General features: G+C 39.7%; 1 protein-coding gene across 11 annotated transcripts in view; it reads right to left on the bottom strand.

Annotated features, from left to right (window-relative positions):
* Aopep (aminopeptidase O (putative)) overlaps positions 1 to 24,836 on the bottom strand; it is a 349,371-nt gene that overhangs the window by 279,302 nt on the left and 45,233 nt on the right. For all 11 annotated transcript variants that reach the window (XR_782535.2, XR_782536.2, XR_004514518.1 and 8 more), the window contains exon 4: positions 14,834 to 15,000. Coding sequence is in view for 5 of the 11 variants with exons in the window: in XM_010636132.2 (XP_010634434.1) it covers positions 14,834 to 15,000 (167 nt within the window). In the remaining 6 variants the exon portion in view is untranslated. The remainder of the gene's footprint in view (positions 1 to 14,833; positions 15,001 to 24,836) is intronic.

Below are 24,836 nucleotides of genomic sequence, written 5' to 3'. Positions count from 1 at the left end.
ATCAGCTAATTCTGAATTCAGGAAAAGTCATTATTATCCTCAAACTCTAGCAACTTAGATTCAAAGAAATACAGTGTGGAATTCCTCTAATGAAAAATAACAAAGATGTAAGAAAAAATAAGTATAGCTTCTGGTGAAATTCAATTTTGAAAGTCACAGGAGGATGTCACTGAAGGAGATATGCATAGGGTACATGCAACAAACACACTGACAACTAGCATAGGGCACCCATGCTCTGAAACCTGCTTATAAGTTGCAATCTGCTTCTGTTTTTTAATTTTGTTTCGTTTCTAGGGACTGGGGTTCGAACTCAGGCCCTTGAACTTGCAAGGCAGGTGGTGGAACCACTGAGGCAAACCCTTGGCCCTGTATCCTGCTTTTGAAATCAGGTGCCCGCCCCCCCAGTTCTGAGGGTTAAATTCAGAGTCTTCAGACTGAGCTATGACCCAGACCCTTTTTTTACTTTGAGACAGATCTTGCTAAGTTTCCAGGCTGAACTCAAACTTATGATCCCACCTTAGCCCCCCAGTGTGCTGAGATTATAGGAGTGTGCTACCATGCCTGGCTCGGGTGGGCGCCCTTGAGAGCCCTCTCTTTGTAGCTGATTGACAAGTTGAAGCATCTCCTTTTCAAAGAGACAGTCAAGTCCAGAGAAGTCGGAGACAAGCCAGTGATGTATGTAGCTTCTATTGGGCTTGAAGCAAAATCATATTTTAAAGAGAAATACTGCCGAGATCCCAAGCCACTTAGAAGTTGGAAGGGACAGGCACAGAAATCTTGATAAAGCATGACGTGGATCTGACACGACAGGCTATAACCACGTCTAACTCCTTCACTTTTCTGCTTTTCCATAACTACTCCTAGTAAGGGATCCAGTAAAATATATATCTTTGGGAGTCCAGTAAATAAGCAGCAACGGTGAGACTTCCAGTTGAAAATGGAGGCTTGAACGTAGGAGGCCACTTCTGCCTCCCCTAAAACTCCACTGTACGACAGTAAAGTGAATTTTTTTAAAGGCATAAACCAATATGAGCAGGGAGAACAAAATTGGAGACGATAGCTACAAGATAAGGAAGTTGCAGATAATATAGTAGGACCTGCGATAGGGAAGGATGAGACCTGCCTCATTTTACCCACTAGAAGCCCCAAAAGGGTCTAGGATAAAGAATGTGCTACACTAAGCAGGCCTGGATGAATGTTCGTCTAAGAAGTGACGAGATCCGTGAGCACCCTCGCCCACTCTACGCCTAGGCTATCTGCCCATCCGCCACAGGCACTGGCAAATAACTGGAATTTTATTTTTTAGAGAACAAAAGACAGGACCTCTGTACTAGAGGAGTGGGGAAATGGGAGAACAGATGGTATAAGTGAGAGCAAATGAATAAGACTAAACGAACACATGCATATCGGATGCTGAGACCACCAGCCATTTCCCCTTGGTTCCCAGAATGCTGGTCGCCAAGTTGTGTCCCCCTTCCCCAGGCAGGAGACGGAAGGAAGCTGACCACTCAAGAACAGATGCCCAGAGACATTACTATTAGCCGTTTCCTACGATCAGCCGATGGGGAGCATCACAGTAGACCAGGCCTATTTATACACTCAGAGCCTTGGGTCTGCACTGTCACCCTCTTCCCCAAGGACCTTCAGAAACCTCCAGCACCTTTACAACACTATGAGAAAGAAGAAATTTGGAAGATAGCAATCACTTGGGAGAAGAAAAGTTCAAAAAGCACCAAACATACAAACATTGAGAATTAGGAGACTTAAGCCCCCAAACAGAGTACAGTATTCTAAAAGGGAGCTCATTAGATAAGAAAATTAAAAACATGACAGAAGAAAAACTCAATAAAAGGAAAGGTATAAAATATAAGGGAAATCTTTCAGATATAGAGCTAAATAAACAAACACAGAAAGATGTGAAAAAATATAGTCCAGGAGTTCTAACATACAAGTGATAGAAACTCCAGAAAAAAACTGATAGTGAAATTAGAAGGGAGCAAACCAGCAGGAAAAAATATCAAGAAAACTGCCCCAAACAGAAGACAACATGGGGTTTCTAGACTGAAAGACCCAAACAAGCCAGGACACTAGGTACAACTGACTCACATCAAAAAATGTCATTATAAAACATAGCAGTCTGGGAACAAAGACAAGATCGTCAAACAAAGACAAGCTTCCAGAAAGAGACAGAAAAAGAAAAGATACATAAGATATGAACATTTTCAGATGTGCAGCGTTTAAAAAAAAATTCACCTCTTACACCCTATATTCTTTGCAAGTTCATAGACTATGTAAAGCACATTTCAAAAAAGAGACAGTAAACCAATAGAGAGGAAGACAGGCAAGCCAGGGAAGGAGAGAAAGAAAGGAACTGGGAATGATGGAGCTGTGCACCCAGCAGAGAGGGCAACCAGTACCCACTGAGACAGAGGAGGCCTTGGAGAAACTGTTTCTGAAAGATGAAATTTAGAGAAACGATGTATTTGAGAATCTTGAAAGGAGATTTCAACAATTTTCAAAGCATCTAAAGTTGATAAATACATAGAAAACAAAGAATGGGAAAAAATAAGTAATGATACCTTTATTAACTCTAAGAAAAAAACTAACATATGCAGAAATAATAATATTATCATAGTTTGACTAGAAGCTCACCTCTTATTTACATACATACATATAATACAAATGCAGAATGTCCATTTCATCATCATCATGGTATTAACTACATTAAGAAGAAAGGATTTTAGGAAGGATGTGTACATATGATGGGGTTGGGGAGGTGAGCTAAATCCTTACCTACCATAGTGGGAAGACCAACCCTGAACAAACAAGCATCTCATCGAACATAGAGATAAGCATCAAATAATCACCCAAATGAAGTAAAACAGCAAGTGCTTCTGAAGCAGGAAAAAGGGGTAAGGGAACGGGAACAGAGACTGCTATTTGGGAGTATAATAAACTCAACAAAATTATTTGACTATTTAAATACTATATTTTTAATTTTCATTTTTAATGAAACAGTTCAAATAAACCCAATCAATGAATTAAAAGCTTATGGGGGGTGTGCCACGGATTGAACTCAGGACCTCGCACTTGCCAGGCAGGCAGGTGCTGTGCTACTGAGCGACATCCCCGGCCCATTAAAAGGTGATCTTAACAGAAAAGGAGCAACAGTTTTAGTCCTACGGTACTAGTAAAAAGAGACAGGATGGCTCAGAAGGAAGAAGTAATTTAGATAAGGACTAGCTAGGCACCACCTATTGGGAAATTTTTTTTTTTTTTTTGGTATTGGGGATCAAACAGGCACGGTGCCACTGAACTAAATCCTCAGCCCAGGAAATCCTTTTAAAAATGAAACACTGCACACACTCTGCACTACGGACATAGACTTTCTCCCTACCTCCTGTTTTGAAGTTTTGATCTGATTTTTTGCTGCTCGTCTGGTTGTCCACACCATCCTTCTAATCTATGGACAAGATGGGGCTTATGAAGGCAGCAGGAACTGAAAGTACTTTCAAAAGAAAACAATATGACTGGAATAAGAGGTATCTGTCAGATACCTGGACAATGTCACCAAGAATCCAGAGGTCCCTATCACATTGGGTCTTAGCACCCTTATCAGAAAAATGTCTGTGCACTCACATCGGTATGGGGAGGGCACTAAAAGACACAACGGGATATAGTACGGAAAATGAAGATAGGCAAAAATTTTAAAATTTAAAAAGCAAGAATCTTAAATTCTCTGAAATTTAAGAGGGAGATAAAAGCAAGAACAGACCCTAAATTGAGTCCAGCTTTTATCTCCCCCACGGTCTTCTCTGATGTGAAATAATGGAAAGGATGGTCTCATGGGAAAATGTATTCACATTTTGAATGCTAAAGATTATTTCTTTCTATATAGCCCATGAGATTGTTTAATTTTCTTAGGTTCCTAAATTCAACTTAGGAGAGCTCATTTGAAATAAACTTTTATTAAGCTTTTAAAATAAAAACTGTTTTCTCGACTACCAAGTAACAGTCAAACAGGGAAAGGTCAACTGACTAGGCCATCAGGAGCCCAACTCCCAAAGGCCCTGGTCAACCCACAGTGTTTCTCAGGAAGAAGCTTCTCAGAAGCGTCTGGGCCAGAGCTCCTGCTCTACCCTGGATGAATGCCCAAACCAAGGCTGAGATCAGGAGCCGCTTCTGGTGCTCTGGGGAAGGCTTTTATTAGTTCACTGCTATGAGGACGTTCCCAATATTCTTGTTTGTTAGAAAAGTCTGATTGAGATGTCTGTTCATGATTATGCCACTGAGTCCAATCCTGCATGAAGACTGCCCACTGGGACAGGAAACACCTATCTCATCTTCAAATCAACCAGCAAAAAAATACAAATAACAGAGTGGAAATTCTGCCCCAGAAATCAGAGTATACATTTTAAAGAACAAACAAAAATCATTTCTGGATTGTCTATTGTTTGCAATAAGCCTACCTTGAAAAGAGAATTGGTAAGAGTTGATTTCTTTTCTTTTTTTTGTACTGGGGATTGAACTCAGGAACTTGCGCTTGCGAGGCAGGCAGCGGAATCACGGAGCTAAATCCCAGGACCAAGAGTTAATCTCTTTTGAGCATGTCCATGGGTTGGGTTCTAGCTCTGGACGCCCTGAGTTCAATCCTTGCTCCACATTCACCAGTTTGGGTACATTATTTAATCTCTATATGCACCAGATTTCTCAGGTGTAACTGGGGAATAATCACTATTTCATAGGTTTATCTGAGGATTAAATCTAGGCATAGTACTTGGCAAATAGTGTGTCCTTGTCATCCTCATTGTTGTCATATCTTATCATTTGCAAGCTCTCATTTTTATAGCTGCCTCTCCCTGAATTTCTAGAGGCAAAGGCAACAGATGTTTGAAGGTATGGCTGCCACATGTGCACCAAAACCCGTGACCTGATGAGGCCCCCACATATGGGGTTTAAGGTTGAATGGCATTAAAACACAGCACACACAAAGCGGTCCATTTAAAGGAGAATGACAGCCCTGAGGGGGCATCTAGTATGACTTCATATAGAATGGACCATTTGGAGACTATTTAAATGGTGTTTACTTTAAATGAGCCATCCTCAATAGAACAGTGAATGCCTTCATTTTCCTTTTTGATTCAACCCACTTGCACTAGGCTCCCCCACTATACCAGCTGCAAAACAAAGAGAACACGGTATACTTGAATTAACACATATTCCTCTGCAGAAGCCAGAAGCCTATCACATCCCTGGATGATTTCACAGCCAGACTTGGATTCATCAGTAAGGTCAGAAAAAGGGGTGGGAGAGTGGAATGGGAAAGGGCCCAGAGGCTTTCTAAATGTGCAGACTGGAGGAGCCATTAGCTTGCCCTTCCTTCCGGGTGGATTCTGTAACACTAGACTTCAAACCCCCTGAAGAAGATATCAGAGAGCTGTGGATATAGCTCGGTGACAGAACCATTTCCCAGCATGCACAGAGCCCTGGGTTCGAGCTCCAAATCTACAAGAAGGTGGAGAGGGAAGGGAAGGAGGGAGAGATCAGAGTTTTTAATGACCCTAACACATTTTTCCAAATTAGAACTTATTTTAGGGGGAAAAACTCTCATATTTCCACTGTCTTAGTAGGGACATAGATGTGTTATATGAGATACCGTTCTTACAATCACAATAGCAACCCCTGTAAGATCCAAATTTACATTTTCATCTTCAAAACAGAACTCTGATTTTCTTAAAGATGACTATCTTTTGCAGATATAATAGGATTTGAAATGCGTCAACTTTTAAATCACAAGAGGCAGCTTAAAATTTAGTTTTGGCTGGAAATATAACTCAGTAGTAAAGCACTTGCCCAGAACGCACATAGCCCTGAGTTCAATCCACAACACTACTAGGTAGATAATGTAAAACATTTTTTAAATTTAATTTTGAAAATATGTGTCATAACTCAAGAGTGTTAGAACAATTATTTTTTCATTCACTGCACTGCTCTAAAATAATGTTCTCTGAATAATTTTGAAGATTCTATCTTCCAAAGGAGGGAGAGGAATTAACAGAGAGACGAGGCAAAAAGAGAGAACATGATGGAGTATGCATGGGAAAGAGAGAACTTTGCAACCTAAACTTGTGAAAATTTTGCAAATTATTTGAGAGCGTTTTTATACAAGAAAAAAAACTAAAAGAAGAAAAATCAAGATGCTGATTGTTCCCCATCAGTCATGCCAATGAAAAGCAATCAAACACAAGATAGCTGGACAGTCAAGTCCAACACACTTGGGTAAACCACTCAAAAGAATCCCAAGGCACTGCCACAACCACATACACATTACCACCGTGCTTCTGTACAGGCAAAGGCAGGTTACTCATCCTTGCAAAGTGAAGCATCTCATAGAACTTCATGTACATAAAGAATTATTATTTTCACTGAAAATTAAAGCAGGCACTTAAATTCCTGCTATTAAGAACACCCATGAGGGCCGGGGATTTAGCTCAGTGGTTCCACCGCCTGCCTCACAAGCACAAGGTCCCAAGTTCAGTCCCCGGTACCAAAAAAAAAAAAAGAATAGCCATGTACCTTTTTAACCTTCCCACTATAAATCAGGCAACAGCAGGAAACATTCAGAAACACCACACTGATACACACTTTTATTTAGCACATATCAGAATTCTTTCTTCAAATCTGCCATAGCCCCTGCTTCTTTTCTATCTCAGGATTCTTTCTTTCTTTCTTTAGCTATAATGTCTTTCAGAGCTTCTTGCGAAAACTATCCCATATGTCAAGAGTATTTTGGAATATCTCACAGATTAAAGATATCTGAAAATATGTATAGGGATGTGTATATTTGTAAGCATATATAGATATACTGTATACAATGTACATATTATATACTTTAAAACATATATTATACATGCACATGTATGATTATAATATATACATGGCAGAGATGGAAACTTCCTTCCCATTTTAGCTATTCTTCTCTTCTTGGCCTCTTGCTTCAGTGCTTAGGTCTTTCAGCAAATCCCAGCTTTCTTTCTACCACTACTTTTGAGATGCTGACCTATACAGTCTGGTGTTATGAGCTACTGCCACCCTCTTGAATGCCCATGGTGTGGCTGTCTTTCGTTAGTTCTTCTCCACTATTGCTCAAGGGTTGTAACTGGCACCAGAACAAAGAAGACAGTAAGATGCCCTGGGCTGGTAAACACCAGCAGTGGCTGGTCAGGGTGATGTGCCAGGTCAGGCCACAGCTTCGCAAGCACAATCTGGTTTCTGCCCCTACCACACAGTACAGCTCAGGGTGTGGGAGGCCCAGGAGAGAACACCCTTCAAGATCTTCATGCGAACTAGGTCAAAGAGCACCACCTACTGAAGCGAGAACACAAACACTTCTGTAAGGAGGTTTCCCTACAGGGCCACGCTGCAACCAGGCTCGTTCCAAATCTCCCTGGACATTCTGGTCTAAGATGTATGACTGGCTCTGAAAGTTCAGCACAAAATGCAGGAGTGGACTGAACACCAAATAAGTGGCCTGAACACCAAAGTGTACTGCTCCAAAGAGCCACAGGTAAACTGAAACACTTTATTCAAAAGAACATGCGTCAATAAATGTCAAGTCCAAGTCAGAATCCCCAGCAATAACTGCTATGTACATGTCTACTGAACTCTTCTCTGTCCAGAAGACATCATGATGACTTCCACATATGCTGTCTGTGGTAAGTACAGGACAAGAAGAACTAGTCAACAGCAAATCACAAGACATAATAATCAACTGACAAAGATTTAAAAAGTACAAGGATTGGCATGAGACCTTACAAGCGATATCACAGCAGAACACAGTCCTGGCTCCTCAGCAATATCAACATAGTGGGAAATGACAAACGCATTTACTCTGTACTCCTACTCCTTGAAAACACATGTATGTATTCATACTGACCCAGAATATAGCTTCCAGTTAGAGAAACAAGGAGCTTTCTCTACTTTGCATTTTTTTTCTTTGTGGGGAAAACACTTAATCATAACCATTCCTAAATGCCTTTTAATTTACCATTTCCTTCTATGTAATTCCTGGTTGCATACTGTGGGAGCAGTCTAAATAGTATTGCTCACTTTGAGCCATCAAGAGGGAAAAGTTGGCTTTCAATTGCACACAGGAGGGTCAACTCTGAAATCATGGCTTTTTCTTAATATTTCCCACACAGTCAGGAGAAAGAGAATCTCAGAGAAATAGTCTATTGGGCAGGCCAGAAGTAGCATTTTGCCCCAAATGAAGTAATGTCTATGGTTTTACAAAGAAAAATGAAATCAGATCCTATTCAAGGGCAAGTGTACTTTTTAACCTCTTTCGCTTGTTCATATGCTTTTCCTCTTTCATTTAGAAGGAGCTGATATAGTCTTATTCTTGAGGATTCCTAAAAAAGCAGAAGATATTTCATTTTTCCAGGAAGTAGAAAAGTATGTTAAATGAAATTCTGTAAAAATAAAATTAATTTAAAAATTGCCAGAAAAAAAATAATTTAGTGAATCAACTTTTTATTTTTAAATTTACTGAGGCTAGAAAAAAAGAGATAAACGTGAACCCACAGCATAACTAAAAGAAATGTCCCTGAAACAATTGTTGTCACTATTAGTAGTGATTTTAAATGTTTACTTCATTAACACATTATTTTTGTCTGATTACACAGACCACATGTACTCAACAAATAAATTTTTGAGCACTTGGCATATACAAAGCATTATTCTGGGCAATGGGTCTCTATTTTCAATTATTTGTCTGCATTTGGGCAGGGAATACACAGGCTGACAATCACACAAAGGATAAAACTGCTGTCCAAATGGCTCTATGCTGAGGAAGTTGAATAATAAATGAGTCAAACAAGTTAATCTAAATTTGTGGCCCTGACTCAGCTTTCTTAGCTAATAAAATTCTTCCGATGGTCACTACTCTAAAGCCTAAACCATTAGCCTTCTTTTTAAAAGCAGTGAGGAGGAATTTCCTCATGCAGAAAAGACTCCAAGGTCCTCTTATTTCTGTTTCCAGCCGAAGGGCTGCCTGCTGTCATTTGTGTTGCTGTTATCTGCTCCCAGGTGTTTTGCTTGTTTCGGGAAGATCAGCTGGCGCCCGGTAAATGTGCTAATCAGGCTGATGATGTGTCACTGTGATGGAAACTGTGACTTGCTGGGCTGGGTTTTGCCGACAGTGTTTTCAAGGACAGCTCATCGTTGTAAAGGACATTGTGCACAACAGAGTGGGGGTCCTATGAGACCAATCTAAATCTAGAAATCATGGCTCAAAAGGAAGTAGCAACATCCTATGTCCACACACCCTTTTTCTCTACGGAATGCAGCCACAACTGCAGACATTATTCCATCCTCCGATCAGCCCCTTGAGACTCTGGCACAGAGCTTTATTAGTGGTATTTCCTGGTTGTCCTCCAATAAACCCCAACTGTGGGCCTGTAAAAGAAACTGCAGTTCTGTGTTCTTTCTCCTCATCTAGCTAAATCCTTCTTCAGTTTGAATGGGTAAAGTCTGTTCTGTGAGATCATACGAGGTTTAAGTGTATGAACGTAAGCAAATCCCAGTTTACATCCACTTCATTTGAACTCTGCCCTCGCTTGGTAATTCTGAGGGCAAAAAAAGGCCCACAGAAATATTCTTGAAAGTATAAAAGCTTCCATTAAAGTTTTAAGGTTAATTCTTCTTGTAATTTTTGTTTTGTTTTGTTTTTTGGTACCGGGGATCGAACTTCTTTTAATTTTTTGATGATCTTCAAATAGGTGGACAGACCAACAACAGGACGGATACGCTTGAGGTCAGAACACTTTTTTTCTGAAAAGGGCTATGTAACAAATATTTTAGGATTTGTGGGCCTTTCTTGAAAATACTCAGTGGCGCTATTACCACAGGCAAGCAGCCCTAGACAATGGCTGTGATCCAAGACAATTTCGTTTATAAGAACAAGCAGTGGTCTGGATCTGGCCAGTGGGCTATAGTATACTGACCCCTGAAATCATCCAGACTTAAGTGAGTACTGCCAAATGATTTCAGAGTTCACATCTGCATCAGTGTGTACTGCTGCACAGGAATGTAGGACAGCTATAACTATTGAGAGATACTGAAAAGAGAACATAAGGATGATGCTTATGTCCGAGTATAGGCCAAATGACATTGCAGCATGTTGTGTAAGCAAATGTTTTATAGCAGAGAGAAGTGGTTCATCATATAGTACAGGTAAGATAGGCGTTCAAGCTCAAAAAATAAAATCCTACATCAAGCTGTCACTACCACATTCGTGTTATATGGGGCAATTTCAGTAAAATACTGATCTTTACACTAAATTTGTTAACTTGAATTTTATGGATTTCGCAATATGATCTGTGTTTATAATTTTATTTTAGCTTTATAAGCATTTAAGAGTTAAAAGCACACAGTTTATATCTAGTCTTTGCACATAGTTTTGAAAATATCATTCTGGTAGTAATAATTTAAGTCAACCCTGGTGAATTATGAGATTCCTTCTCTCTCTGAAAAATAAAATGATACTCAAGTTTTAAAAGCACTGTTAAACACAAGGGCTTACATCCAAGGGCCAAACCATGAACAAATTAAAATCAAAGGAAAAAAAGAGATCTTTATAAATGAAGGATTTAAATGCTATAATGACATAATTTAAACCTCTAATAGAATTAATAAAGAACAAAAATGAGACTACTGAAAATCAGTGGCCCAGAACACACATAAAAAAATTAAAAGGCAAGCCACACAGACTTGGTTTATATCTAACAAAAAGAAAGGCTTGTATCTAAAGTATTGCATTTTTGATAGCCCACCCTAAAGACCCCCACATCTTTTAAATATGGAAAATTATTTGAAGAGATGCCTTTCAAAGAAAAATATTAAAATGTGCAAGAAGAACATGAAAAGGTGCTCAACATCATTAGTCATCAGAGAAATAAGGACTGACAAGATCAAGTGCTTGCAAAGATGAGCAATGACTAGAGCTCTCATACTCTGTTGATCTGATAGTAACATGAGATGACACAGCCACTCTGGATGTGATTTGCAGATACTAAATCACAGTTTAAGTTTAGAAACTTCAATATATACTTATCATATGACCTAGCAATTCTACTCTTTGGTATTTACCCAGGAAATGAAAAAAACAAAACGTATCTACCAAGCTGGGCATGGAGGCGCATGCCTATAATCCCAGCACTCAGGAGGCTGAGGCAGGAGGATTTCTGTGAGTTCGAGGCCAGCCTAGGCTACATAGTGAGTTCCAGGTCAGTCTCAAGTACATAGTGAGACCCTGTCTCAAAAAACCAACCAAACAAACAAACAAACAAAAAAACAAAAAGCATATCTACCAAAATCTTTTATAGATGAACGTTCACAAAATGACCCAAACAATGAATTGATCACTATTCACACAAACCAACAAACAAAATGAAGCTACTGACACCTGTAACAATATGGATCAATCTCACAACCATCATGCCAGACACAAAAGTACACACTGAATGACTCCATTTATATGAATTTTTAAAGAAAGTAAAACTAATTTATAGAAATGAAAATTAGATCAGAGGCTGAGTAGAGTAGGAGAAAAAAGGAATCAGTACACCAGCACAGGAGAATCTCTAGGGTAGTAAAAATTATATATTATATATACATTATATGTACCTGTCAAATTTCATTGAGCAATACATTTTAAATGTTTGCATTTATTATATGTAAATTATACTTTAATAAAATTGACTTTTTTTTTTTTTGGTACCAGGGATTGAACTTGGGAACTTGTGCTTGCAAGGTAGGTGGCGGAACCACTGAGCTAAATCCCTGGCACCTTAATATTGATTTTTTTTGTGGGGGGGGTACAAGGGATCAAACTCAGGACCTTGAGCTTCCAAGGCAGGTACTTGCACCACTGAGCTAAACCTCCGCCCCTTAAAATTGATTTTTTAAAAGGCAACATTTCTAGATTTGTTCTAAAGGTTTTTGGTTTTGTTTTTTCTGGTACTGGGAAATGAACTCAGGACCATATACTTGTGAGGCAGGCATAACACCACTGAGCTAAATCTTCAGCCCATTCTAAAGTTTTGAAATACACTGTATTTTTTTTTTTAATTCTGAGCATCTAGGTAGCAAAATCAAATGTCTTTCAAAGAGTAAAAAAAATAATAATAACAATAAATATTTAATACCAAATTTCTCTTCAGAAATACTAAACATGATAGTGAAAACAATTATAGTCATTAAAGAGAGAAATTTACTTAAGAAGCTTATATCTAGGCAAGAATTGTTCATAAGTAAATACAACTGAAAACCTCTAAATATGAGAGGATGTTCAGAAAATATACCATAAATCCACTTTTCTAGAAAAAAATATTGCAGTCCTTTCCCAGCCAACTGAGAGACAATTCAAACTTCAGAGCTTAAGAATGAAGACAGTCTACTTATTAAAAGTATGATTTGAAAATGTAAACCAGTAATAGTAATTCCTAGAAGATAAGATATAATATAAAAACAAAATATAGACATAAGATTAGTTCCTAATCCTAGACTTCACCAATTAGAACTGGGGAATATTGGTAAAATAAATGCCCACAAATTCCTTATTTAATGTGAGATGGAGTCCAGAGCTTTCAGTTAACTAAATTGTGAAATACTCACTTATGGAATGCTCTACAGTCTTAAAAATAACAAGCAAGCTCTTTATGTTCTGATATGAAATAGCTGTAAAATAATTTTATTCTAAAGGAAGAAATGCCACGCAAAAACATGTTTGGAGGGCCCATGATTTATAAAACAAAAAGGGAAAATGTACAAATAAAACTAGTAACCCTGGCTGCCTTAGGCAGTGGATTAAATAAGAGTAAGAAAGAGACTTTATTGAAAATGTTTTTTGCCTTTATTCATTTGTAAATAAACCATATAAATATTATCTATTTTTAAATAAAAATTTTAAACGTATTGTCTGTTTTTCTTTTAAGAATCAAGTAAATACTCACTGAAGACTTAATACATATACAAACCTAACTTATGATAAACAAGATATCTATCACAAATTAGAAAAGATAACAATAAATAATCTCAGAGATACATACTGATTTCTACTTGAAAAAGTAGAAATTTTCTACTTTTCTAATTTCTACTTTTCATTTCACAACTATGTAGAGAATAAACTACAGAGAATAAAGAGTTAAGTTATAAAAATTACACTATAACAACAGTAGAAAACAAGTAACTTTTAAGGCAAAGAAAGATTTTCCAAGAGAACCCGATAAATTTTATTTCATAAAAATTTAAATCTCCTAACGATCAGAAACATCATACAAAATTGAAAGACACAGGCTGGGGATTTAGCTTAGTGGTCCTGCTGCCTGCTTCGCCAGCACAAGGACCCAAGTTCAATCTCCAGTACCAAAAAAAGAAAAAAAAAAATTAAAAGACACACTAATGGGTACAATTTTACAAAGTAAGAGTAAGAGTTTAATCTCTTTTTTTTAAGAACCAATCAAATTAAAAAAACAAGACAAACTTTTTGAAAGCCTCACTGAATCCTCAGTTTAAAAATGGACAAAAGATACGAGCACATAGGAAATGAAAATGGCTAAGAAACATATAAGAACAAATGAAACTCACTGATAGCCAAAGTGATCCAAATTAAAAAGAGTCTCTACTGCCTATCTGCTGAGCAAAGTTCCAAGAAAGGAGACCCTTATAATTACACTTGGATTATACAAATTGGCACAATCTTTTGGAAAACAATAAGAGGTATGTACGTATATATACATGCTCCAAATTTAAATTCTGTAACTGATTTTATAAATTCAACTTAAAAGCATTATGCAACTGTATAACAGGAATAAAACCTGGAAACAATCAAAATATCTAACAATATGTGAGTGTTACATTCTGATATATTCATAAACAAAATATTGTACCAACAATAAAATTATATTTAAAAAATTACCTAGGTAATGTTCAACATACACTATGAGTGAAAAAAAGCAAAATAAACACTACTATATGCTATGATGACAATTTGAATAGTTTTAACTGTACATACAGAAGGTAAATAGTGGAAGAAAATGAAACAAGATGTGAACAATCATTTTTCAAAAATTATTTGGCCTTATTTTTTCTTTTCTGAATATTTTCAAGTTCCTAAAATAAATGTGTGAGGAGACACCATATTTTAAATAAACAAATATTGCAGCTACAAAAATTTTACCTGGCATCAACAGACTCAGGGTCTCAACGGAAAGAGTTACTTATTGAGAAACCAAGTAATTCACAAAATCTGAACAATGCATTATCATTTGCCATCCATCCTTCCATTGGCCTTTGGTTCAGAGCTTCGTGTCGGTGAACAGCATATAGAACAGATTCTGTGCCAGGACAATACCCTGGGCTGGCCAACAAGAGCTCCGTCTCTCAACATAATGAATAACCATGTACAGATACCACGTCCAAACCACAGATAACTCAGCCATTTGTAATGGGGTTTCCATGACACACTTGCCTCCTTAGAAAGTCTTCAACCAAGACCACCCACTTATGGCCCACAAACCACCAGGTGAAAGTAACTGCTGAAATAAACTATGAATTGATAACTGTGGTGAAGAGCCCCAAATCCCATGCCCACACTCCCCAGTCCCCATTTCCATCCCCTGCTTGTTTTCTCTGGCAGGATGTTTTATAGTATGTTCATTTCCAACCCAACTAATAAAGCAGCTCTTTAAAGTTTAGAAAAATAGTGCTTATTGGGTTCCTGGGTTCAGCATGTGTGCGATACATAAATAAGCAAAGAACACATGTACAGTACCTTCATGAAGCTGTGTTGGCTTGGCAGAATTTTCTCCACTCATTAAAACAACAAAAGATGCAGCTGCTCGAACTGTAGCCTGCCATGTTGACATGGCAACGGGTGGCTCCTGGCATGGAAAAAGGGCCCTGTTGTTTATGGGAGATCCCATAGTATAAACACATGGTCTGCAGAAGAAAGACAAAGGCACAAAGGAGGAGAATCTTTAAAATGAGTTGTTACTTTTCTCACCACCATGGTAGTGAAGGTTAAACTGAGCTTTCAAAGTGAAAACATCTGAAGCTTTGTAGTTGACTGGTTTCAAAGCATATTGAACTGAAACTGCCAACAGGCTGGCTATGTGAATAGCTGACTGGCTATTTCTCCCAAATGAATTACTTAAATATGTAAAGAAGATTTTTTAAGAAAAAAAAATATTGTTGGATAACATTTTAAATATAAGACTGCCAAGTTATAATTTATATTACCCATACCCTCTCTCCTTAGACCCTTATATCTTCAAAAACAGTTATAGCAGACCAGGGATTTAGGTTAGTGGTTCCACCGCCTGCCTTGCAAGCACAAGGACCTGAGTTCAACCCCCAAAAAAAAAAAAAAAAAAAAAAGTTATACAGACATTCTAACAAGCTTTTTGGAAAGTATTCTGGAAAATAAAATATGTTTGGAGATCACTGAGATATTAATGCTTGGAAAAACAAGTTGGTGGTCTCAAATCCAGTGCTGGCGGGCAGTTATCCCCAATCTTGGAAACCACCTTCTCAAATAGAACCCTTGTGGGAATCCTTGTGCAGATGCCAAGAACAGGGGTTGGCATATAAACAGGACTGTAGGTCACAACAACCAGGCTTGTGATGGGAAGGCCAAGTGTACACAGCCCTCACTTAAGCAAGTGTATGAAACTAATGGCATGATGCTAGGACTTGTTCTGCTACAACCAAAATATATAAACTTACCCAAACCAAGAAAGATCCCTTCCATGATTAAGCCAAGGTTGACAGGGATGGAAAAGATCTACAAATTCAAAGGAATCCATTCTTTTGACACCACAGAGCAGAAGGCAAAAGACTGGCTCTTTGGGAAAACATCTGAGGAAAATGTTCCCATTTTTTCGTTTTTCAGAAGTTATGAGAAATACGATGTTGTTTCAATCACCTCAACTTGCAGCATAAATTAATAAAGTACTATTTCTTTTGGATAAGCTGGTTTTCCTTTCTTTTTTTTGGTACCGGGGATTGAATTTGGTTTTCCTTTTTTATTATCATCGTTATGATTGAACATTTATCTGTCCCTACCATGTGCAAGAACAGAACAATGGCCCTACTCAATCAGTCAAGATCTAGTAAGGAAAAGAGAAACAAGTCTAGGAGTTCTTAACAAACAGAACTTTTTTATGGCAACGCGTGAGACCAGCTCCCTACCACTGAACTATGCTCCTGGTCCTACAAAGATAACTTAATATAGAGAACTGGCTTTTCAAATGATAGAAGAGCTGAGAAACTAAATGGGGGCCAGTGAGGCAGCTCAGAGATTACACACAGCAATAAGCAGATTGGGGGATCTTTGTTACTGGTCACTGTGGCAGTCCAGGAGTCACAAGGGAACTGTTTAGTGAGAGCTGAGACCGCAGGAGAGCCTCACACTGAAGCTGCTAAAGGAAGCAGGGAGAACATAAGAAATGCCTACTTCCGGTCAGCTCCTGTTCTTAGATCTTTCTCTTTTTTTTGGTACCAGGGATCAAACTCGGGTCCTTGTGCTTGCGAGGCAGGTGGCAGAACCACTGAGCTAAATCCCCGACCCTGTTCTTAGATCTTTCAACAGTGCTCCCCACTGGCCACACCAAGTGGGAAGCCAGAGCCAAGACAGTTTGGGAAATGAAGCTCCCTGTTGTTCAAACAAGATCACAAGAAGAGCAGAAGGTGGATCTTAGGGCAAATCCAAGATTGCATCACACTGCCCTGCAGGTATACACGTCAAATTTCCACATGGCTCAGGGAAAGATCAGAAAGAATACCTCAGTCCCTGCTGACTTCCAACTTATTAACTGATAGTAGGTACTTGTTTCACCTCGGTCTGTATCACTGGTAAAATGAGGGAGGAGGTGACATCTTATTCTCTGGTCAATGAGTCTATGGTTCTGTTTATAGGACTAAGAATAAAGAACAAATTTTCATGCAAGGCCCAGAATCTCCTATCAATTTAAGTGAGTTTAGATTCTCACTCTGATCCCTTTGGGTCCTTGGTAAATTGACTTCAGCCTTGGGCTGTGTAAGGACTTAATGAGGGAGGCTGCTAGTGCTCACCCTCTCCCAAGAGCAGCTCAAATCACCAGGTAGGTGAGGTCAAAATATACTCAACTCAGAAAATTCCATCTACTAAAGATGTCCTTCCCAAAAAAAAGGCCCCCCCCGCTTTTTTGTTTTTTTTGAGACTGACCTGGAACTCACTATGTAGCCCAAGCTGGTCTCAAACTCACAGCGACCCTCCTGCCTCAGCTTCCCAAGTGCTGGGATTACAGGTGTCCGACACCACACCAGGCAAGCCTATCTTAAAGGAGTGTCTCAAGAGGTCAAAGAATGAGCAGTGAAAAAGGGATTATTCCCATTGGCCAAGTGACAGGCATAACTCTTGCTTCCTCTAACAATGGCTTTATCACAGAAGCAGAATGCACCCCATAATTTTTCATATTCAAGAGTTCCAGGAAGAGTTGGACAATGTGGCAATTGTTTGTAATCACAGCACTCTGAAAGGCTGAGGCAGGAGGACTGCGTGGTTGAGCCCAGCCTAGGTGACTTAGTGAGATCCTGTCTCAAGTGCTTTCTTTTTTAAAGTAGGGGGATCTGGGGTTGTAGCATGGTAAAAGGACCTGAGAGTTCAATTCCCACAACCACCAAAAAATAAAAATAAAAATAAAAAGAGTTCCACGAAGATACATACCCTTATAGAGTTAAACCTATTTGTGATAGGGCCAGGGATTTATCTCAGTGATTCCACTGCCTGCCTCACAAGCACAAGGTCCCACGTTCAATCCCCGATACCAAAAAAAAAAAAAAACCTATTTGTGATATTTACAGAGAAGTAAACTAAAAGGCCCCTGCCTAGAGCTCTCCTAAGACTTCCTTTTGCCTAGTGGAGAAATACTGCAGAGGCAGAATTAGGAGGATTTAGTTAGTGGTTTGCTAACGGTGCGGGAGAAGGAAACGAACACTTCTTTGAGGCAGCCCGCTTCGGAGTTTGCCCCACGATGCCCGCCTTCTGCTGGTCATACCGCGACGCAGTCACACCCACAGGGTTGGTCTCAACGGCAGAAGTGAGGGCATGCCATTTGTGAGATGAGACAACAAAAATACCAGTGGTTTCCGTCTTTAGGCCCGTCTGTCCGTCTGTGTCTCCCTCTCCCCAGTCCTTTGCTCTGGGGAAACCTGGCTGCCTTGTCTGAGGACACTGAGGCAGCCTAGGGAGAGGCCCACGTGCTGAGAAAGAGACCTCTGGCTAACAGTCAGTGAGAAACCGAGGCTGCAGCACCACTGTGAGTGATCACGGACAGGAGCTTCTATCTTGTCAAGGGCTGAGATGCCTGCATGCCCACGGGACAGCCTAAAGGCAGCCTTGGGGTGGATTCTGAGCCACAGATACTGTGTGAGATGGTAAGCGTTTGTTCTTTTGAGCTGTTAAATTTGGGGTAATTTATATGTAACTTGTATTAGTCAGCTTTCTTGTCACGGAGACAATTATCCAACCCCCTCCCCCAATTTAAAGGACAGAGGTCTGGCTCGGTTACAGAGGACTCAGTCCATAAGGTCATGGCAGAAACACGACGGCAGGGTGTGGCAGTACAAAGCTGTTTAGTTCTTGGTGGCTAGGAAGCAGAGCAGGGGAAGAGTGCCAGAGTGGAAGGGGCAAGGAGCTAGACACAGATCCCGAGACCATGCCTTCATAATAAACACACCTCAAACACACCTCAAAGTGTGTTTCTCCAGTCCCTCGGGTGGATCCCAAAACTAATCAAGTTGAAATGACCCTAACCACCACATCCCACCCCTTCCCAAACTGCAACCCAAATACATTTCCTGAAACCATACCTAATCTCCAAATAAAGATAATATAATTTATCATTCTGCCTAACATAACGATCCTACATACAATTGGAAACACAATAATCCCTACCCCAAAGTCTCAACAGTTGCAGCATTCTCCAGAAGTTCCAGTACAAGTCTTTTCTAAGACTCAAGGCAAACTCTTAGCTGTGGCCTCTATCAAAGTCAAAAGCAAGTTACACAATTCCAAAGTACAATGGCACAGAGTAAACATTCCCATACTAAAAATTAGATTAAACCAAAGCAAGACTGAAACCCAACAGGGCAAACATTAGGTCCTGTAGCTGCAAATCTGATATCAGGGCACACAGTGCTAAAACCTGAGTTCCAAAGGGCTTGGGCAGCCCTGCCCCTACGGCCTTGCAGGTTGCAACCCACAGAATCTCTCTCTTGGGCTGGCTCCATTTACCACCTACAGCTTTTCTCAGCAGGCATTCCACATTCCAACTCTTGGGGTCTCCACTGCACCTTTGGCTACATTCTACAGCTTTATGCACTACCCCGCCAGGCGCCCCTTGGCCGGACTTCCAGCCCTTCCTCTGAAATCTGCATTCCTCATGCCAGTAAAACCAGCACCATGTGGGTGATATCAAAATCTTCCATCGATGGAAGCAGTAGTCAGGCTCCTTTGGACCATAACTGCAGCAGCCTCTGAGCGCCTGGATGGCCGAGGATGGTAAAAGGAATCCAATTCCCTAAGAGGCCCTTCTCAAGTAGGGGTCCCAGAGACTCTCTTTCAAAAGAAAGGTTGACATTTCTGTACCTTGAGCCTTTGTGCTCCCAGACTCCTCCTTTCTCAACCTTTCCTGTTTCTCAATTGCAGGTTCACTCCTCCCTTCCCAACAAGCCCAAACCAAGTACCAGGGACTCAGACTTTACAGCCAAAGGCCTTTGATCTTTTACAACCTGGTATCCCTCTGCATGTCTCACATCATAGTACAAATACCCGAAAACAATTTAAAGTTAGGTTATTACATTCTAACAGAGACGAAAGCTTTATCCTCTGGATACATACGCTGATGAAATCTGGGCACATGCCAGCAGATGGAGGACAGGTAAACATGGAATCTTTCCAGAGAAACACAATCATATTCCCTGTGTAGTAACTTGAGTAAAGATGGCTCCCATCATATACATGTTCAAGTAAGAACTACTGCATAGGGAAGGCTGATTCCCTAGTGCTCTCTCCCCTCACCCAGAGGGGAGGGAAATCAATATACATTTATAAACAGCCAATACAGTATCTGAATATGTACTCACTGAATTAAATGCAGCTGTGTTTATGTGACACGTACAGTCTTGCAGCTCAGCTATGTTGCTAAAATGTTTATCGAATAGAAGTACAGGCACCAGCCTGAAATTCTCCAATGCTTATGACTTCATCATCTTCAGACCAAATAATTTCTTCTAGCACACAAAAGAAAATGCTCATTTTATATACCCTAGGAGATCCACTTGGATCTTACATAACCCTTTTTTTTTTTTTTTTTTTTTTGTACCAGAGATCGAACTTGGATCCTTGCACTTAGCAGACAGCAGAACCACTGAGCTAAATCCCCGGCCCAGATCTTACATAACATTTGTACAGGTTCACTGTACAAGTTAGGGAAATGGGAGGATAATGAAATTTAAAGAGTGGGGGAGGGAAGAAAAGGAAGGGAGGGAAAGAGAAACAGAGTAAGATGGGGTAAAGGGCAGATCCATAGCTCACTACCATTCAAGTTCCTTTTTTTGGTTTTTTGACACAGGGTCTCACTATGTAGTTGAGACTGACCTGGAACTCACTATGTAGCCCAGGCTGGTCTCGAACTCGCAGCGATCCTCCTGCCTCAGCCTGAGTGTTGGGATTACAGGCATGTGTCACCATGCCCAGCTAGAACTTCTACACCAAGTGTGGTGGCATACTTCTAATCCCAGCTACTGAGGAAGCTTGAGGCAAGGGGATGGCAAGTTTGAGGCCAGTCTGGGCAACTTAGCAAGACTCTGTCTAAAAATAAAAAATAAAATTAAAAGGGCTAAGCTGTGTGTGATGGCACATGCTAGTAATCCTAGTACTCAGGAGGCTGAGGCAGGAGGATCACTGTAAGCTCAAGGCCACCCTGAACTACATAATAAGATTCTGTCTCAAAAGGGGGTGTGCAGGGTAGGGTAAAGTTCAGTGTTTTCCTAAGATGTTCAAGGCCCTGGATTCAATCCCCAGTACCACAATTTTAAAAAGAAAGACAAAAGAACTTGTAAACTGAGGAAGAATCTGTCAGAATAACAATTACTTCAGCTTCTTAAATGACTGTTCAGATGTCAAATGAGGACAAGATACACTAATTATGCCTTCTAAGGTAAAAGGTCAACTAACACTCATGTGCTTCCTAATCCTAAGGAGGGGTCATCTGTTAAGGAGATCTCATATGTGATTCATTCAAACCATGCATCTTTTTTTTTTTTTAACTATGATGTGCATTTCTCTTTTTCCAATCAGGAGGAAGTTGGGTTAGTTTTAGTTTAAAACGATTGTAAGCTCCAGTACTTTCCATCAAAGCATGAGGCCTTTCTCAGACACTTGGTGATCACGGTTGAGTGATTGGACAGAAGGCATCAGAGAAGCAAATAGGAGGTGATGAGCCTGTAGGGGCCATGTGTGCTGTGTGGCTGGCTGGGTCTTCTGACCAATGAGCCAAGCAGTCTGATCACTGCAGCCTGGCCAGGGGCCTCAGACTGGACAGATCCCTTAGCACCTTTTCAAACCTTCATAGGATTACAATCTTCAGTGAGCCTCCCCAGCTTCTTTCATTGTGTTCTAACTTAATCCTTTTTACAACTCTATCTTCTTTTTAAAACCATGTTACATCTCCATTGTAGTTTTCAAACCTCTTATTTTCTTGTGCCACAAAAACCAAAAACTAGAAGAAGTGCCAAACATGACTCACTCTTTCTGTCCCCTACCACCTACACACAGCCACACCCTTCCCCTAATATCATTCCACCTCATGGCGCCATTACCAAAAGCAGAACTGGTCAGGCCTACTGACTCTATGGCAGGTCCAGAGTGAAATAGAAAGGCCTGCAAGGAGTTCCACATCAAGACTGCAAACCAGGCAAGCTGCCTGTGAAGGCAAAGACAGTATTTCTCACCCGGAAACCCCTTGTGCATTTAGGATTGTACACATGGGAAACATAGTGATCATTTAATGGAATCTTCCCGTTTTACAAATGTAAAGGGATTCCTCTGGTGTCACTTGGCTTACTGGCAGCATAGCTGCAACTAGTTCTCAGGTCTTGTGGCCCTCTCACCTTCCAGCTCTTTTTACCATACTCTCCTCCTGATTGTGTATGTCCCTACATTTGTCATTTTCTGTTGACGTTGGTTCTTCTCTTTTTGTTTGGTTGGTAATTTTTGGCTACTGGTTTAGATTGAGGCAGTCCATTGTTGGCTTTTCTTCCTTGGTGACTCAAATTGGATTCTTGGAAATGGAGCTATGGGAAAAAGATACTAAAGCACAAACCCTTTCAAACATTTTAAACTTTGGGCTATTTATTTATTTAGTTTTTGTAGTATTGACTCCTCCTTTTCAGTAATGCAATGATATCAGAGAATTAAAATGTATTTCCACTTCAGTTCTCTTGAATTTTCTATTGCTTTCTTGAAGGGGGAAAAAAAAGGAACTAACTGTAGAAATGCTCTTTTTACATTAGAAATCTCTTTAAAAACATCTTCTGTTACTCTTTTAAATTTCAAACATTTTATGCTGAGACATAAAACAATGAACTAATTTGGGAGGGGGTATTATTTACTATGTGGTTTTGATGTTGAACCAAAAGTACTCCAAAAGTGTATGTCTCCCTTGGTCCAATGGTTGAACAATAAATATAACAGAAAAAAAGTAGTATTTCACCAACTTCATCCCGATCCTCTCTAAACAAAGTAACATCACAATGCTTTAGGAAAGTTTAAATTTTAATACTACTTTAACTTATATCTTCCCAGTTAGTTTTCATATTTTGAATGGTAATCCAAATAACTGCAGTTTTTCTAATAAATTTCCTCTATGGAAGCCAATTTCCCCTCCATTCAACTCCCATTCCGTGATGTCATCAGCCTGCTGCACCATTCGGCTGCTTCCCCAACTATTACCAGGATTAAGGGGAAAAGGGAATGGGTTACTGGAGAGAATGCTTTGGTTTTAAATAGCATTTTATTAAATGGAATGGAAAAAATGCAAAAAAATGAAAACACATGCACTCTGAATGAAGATTTCTATTTTAAACTTCTTTTCTTAGGTATATATAGGGTCTAAAATCAAGAAGATATTTAGTCCTGGTCGTTTTCAGCTATACAAGAATATCTGTAGACATTCTTGATCTTGTCCTTGCTCTCATCAAAATATTTTTAAAGGGCACACACACCCACGCAGCACGGGAAAGTCAACATCGTTTCCAAGAACCATGTTGTATCAGATTGTTATGCATGTGTTCCCTCTGTCAGTCATTCTTAAATGTTACCTACAATCCAGTTTCTGAGGATGAAGGCCAGAAAGGACATTCAGGTTCAAAAGCTGGTGCAACCTCACGGGGGCTAAACTAAGACAGGCGAATGAAGTGTTCTGCTTCCACACATTTCACTTCGGTTTTTTGTTTTTGTTTTGTTTTTGGTACCAGGGATCGAACTCAGGTCCTTGCGCTTGTGAAGCAGGCCACCGAACTGCTGAGCTAAATCCCCGGCACCACACATTTCACTTCGGAAAGAGAAAAATAACAAAGGAGAAATTACTCACAATTATCTAGGAGAATAATTTTTCTCTGTTACACAGTTACAAATATATCTTTGATTCTTTGTCAGAGAATATTGCCACTTGGTAAAAGCAGAGGAGAGCTCTTACAAAGGGTGTTTTCAAGGTAGAAAGTTGATGATCTCTTTTAAAATTGAAGGTTTCTGTTGCTGTTTATTTATCTTTATATTTTGGCTTTTTTGAAGCAAGGTTTCATATGTAGTTCAGGCTGGCCTTGAACTCATGGCCATCCTCCTGCCTCAGCCTTCTGAGCTCGCACCACCCCACTCAGCAGAAGTTTTAAAAAATACTTTTTTCTTTGGTACCAGGATTGTACCCAAGGGTACTCTACCACTGAGCTACATCCCGGTCCCCAGCGTTTTAAAAAATGTTTTATTTTGAGACAGAGTGTTGCTAAATTGCCCTGGTTGGCCATGAACTTAAGGTCTTCCTCAGCTTTCTGAGTAGATGGGATCAAAGGAATCTGCTACACTTGCCCAGTTAAAATAAACTTTGGATAACTCGGGTCCTTGGCACTAGCGAGGCAGGTGGTGGAACCACTGAGCTAAATCCCCAGCCCTAAACTATTTTAAACATTTTAGATTTAAGATAATACACAAGAGTTCCATATACTCCATACCCAATTTTCCTACTATTAGCATCATATTTGTCACAAATTAGTGTATCTGCCACACTGTAAAGTACAGACTTCATTCAGATTTCCTTAGTTTTTCCTGAATAGCCCTCTTCTGTTTTAGGATCATCACAACTCTTTAGACTCTTTTTTTATTTTTTTTTTTGATACTGGAGATTGAACCTTGGGCTTGCAAGGCAGGCGGTGGAATCACTGAGCTAAATCCCTCGCCCTTTAGACTCTTCTTTTTTTTTTATTTTAAATTGAATTTATTGGTACATTCTAGGTATACAGTAGTTACATTCATTACTGGGATCTTGTACCTTTACATGACAGGTCTTGGTTCTCATTTTTTCCCCTTGTCCCCACCCTCCCTTCACCCCCTCCTCCCCTCCCCACCTTCAAACAATTTAATTCCATTTTTACATTTTCTCATATTTTTTTCCTTTTCCCTTATTCCCCTTTTCCTATCCTTCTCACTGTCCCTACACCTTTGGTCCTTTTCTTCCTAT

This window comes from Fukomys damarensis, unplaced genomic scaffold, assembly GCF_012274545.1.
Source record: "Fukomys damarensis isolate Sample0158 unplaced genomic scaffold, DMR_v1.0_HiC HiC_scaffold_27, whole genome shotgun sequence".
Classification (NCBI taxonomy): Eukaryota; Metazoa; Chordata; class Mammalia; order Rodentia; family Bathyergidae; genus Fukomys; species Fukomys damarensis.
This window is presented reverse-complemented; position numbering and strand designations above follow the sequence as displayed.